The 1,805-nt window shown below is 42.7% G+C and overlaps 1 protein-coding gene across 1 annotated transcript; it reads left to right on the top strand.

The window, feature by feature from the left end:
• The first annotated feature begins 217 nt into the window (after positions 1-217).
• Positions 218-1,150, top strand: LOC131688370 (uncharacterized). The gene has a single exon (XM_058972578.1). It carries the CDS (start codon positions 218-220, stop codon positions 1,148-1,150), a length of 933 nt encoding a protein of 310 aa, XP_058828561.1.
• Positions 1,151-1,805: the final 655 nt, after the last annotated feature.

The following is a 1,805-nucleotide window of genomic DNA, read 5'->3' as shown; positions in this document are numbered from 1 at the left end:
TCAACAGCGATAATCGAGATTTAGATCGTCGCACAATAAACCGGTTATGAAACAAGGACAAGTATTGTCATGCTTTGCATGTGGCAAAACTGGACATCTGATGGCTAGCAAATGGTGCCCTGCAAAGGAAATGAAATGTAACAAATGTCAAACTACTAGTCACTTCGCCAGATGTTGTTTTCGATTCAATCGCGGTAAAAGTTACCAGTTGTGCACAATGTGCACCGCCATGCGTAGAAACGAAAGTCAAGAGTTAAACGAAGGCACAGACTCGTCACGTCGACCAACAAAACAAATAAGAGCGGTCCGAGAAGAAAGTGTACGAGAGGAAGCCAAGGATATAGAGGAAGGATATATATTTTACGCCATGGGGCGAAATGTCTTTCATTTCAAGATTGGAGGAGTAACCATCCCAATGACCATCGATTCAGGGGCGGATGCCAATATAATATCTTCTAAAATTTGGATCCAAATGAAAGAAGCTGGCGTGCAGGTTATCAATATGTTCGAACAAACTGATCGCATTTTGAAAGCATATGCGGCATCAGATCCTTTGAAGGTGCTGGGGATGTTCACCGCAGACATTCAAGCAGGACCTCGTAAAGCTGAAGCAAAGTTTTACGTCGTCGAAGGTGATCAACAATGTTTACTCGGAGATAAAACGGCTTGCCAATTGCAGGAATTAAAAATTGGATTTGACATAGCGGCAGTAAAAGGACCCTTGAACGAATTCCCTAAAATGAAAGGAATTTTAGTTGAAATCCCAATTGATAAAACCGTTCAGCCGGTCCAGCAACCATATCGGCGAGCACCCTTTGCATTGGAAGGATTGATCGAACAAAAACTTAGCATGTCGCTTGATCAGGATATCATCGAAAGTGTGAATCAGCCAGCACAATGGGTGTGCCCGTTAGTTCCAGTTCTTAAGGATTCGGGAGAGATCAGACTCTGCATAGACATGCGTCGAGCAAACCGTGCAGTGGTGCGTGACAAGCACTCCTTACCAGTTATAGAAGAATTGCTCGGCAGTATCAACGGAGCCGTGAAGTTTTCAAAACTGGATATCAAAGATGCTTACCACCAAGTAGAGCTTTCCGAGTATTCCCGCGAGATAACAGCGTTTATCACCAAGTACGGGTTGTTCAGGTAACTCTTAGAGACAGAAGTTGATGAAATAAATTTTTGGTTTAATTATTCACATGGTTTTCTTTTCTTTGTCCTTCTCAGATATAAGAGATTAATGTTCGGTATTTGTTCCGCTCCAGAATTGTTTCGAAAAGTCATGGAAACTAGTTGCTGCTCTCGATGGGGTGGTGGTTTATTTAGATGATCTGGTGGTATTCGGGAGATCGCAGAAAGAACATGACAACAGGCTGGAAGCTTTGCTCAAACGTATGAGAGAATACAACATTATGCTTAACACACAGAAATGCCAGTACAACGTATGTACTTTGGAATTTTTAGGACATGAGCTGTCGGTAAATGGCATCATGCCTACGAAAAGCAGAGTTCGAGCCATTCAACAATTCCGTCCCCCGACATCTGTGGCTGAGCTTCGTAGCTTTCTAGGTTTAGTGACATATGTTGGTCGTTTCATCCCAAATTTAGCCTCAAAGACCGATTCACTTAGAAGCCTTTTACGTTCGAATGCGACCTTTAAATGGGACAGCGTACATCAATCTTCGTTTGAAGCAATCAAAAAGGAGATAGTGTCAATAAGATTTCTAGGATTCTTTGATGCAAGAGACACAACCTTCTTGATTGTAGATGCGAGTCCTACCGGCTTAGGAGCGGTACTCCTTCAA

The sequence above is a fragment of the Topomyia yanbarensis genome, chromosome 3, assembly GCF_030247195.1.
Source record: "Topomyia yanbarensis strain Yona2022 chromosome 3, ASM3024719v1, whole genome shotgun sequence".
NCBI classification, from domain to species: Eukaryota; Metazoa; Arthropoda; class Insecta; order Diptera; family Culicidae; genus Topomyia; species Topomyia yanbarensis.
The sequence above is the reverse complement of the archived record's forward strand: the minus strand, read 5'-3'. Positions and strand labels throughout refer to the sequence as shown.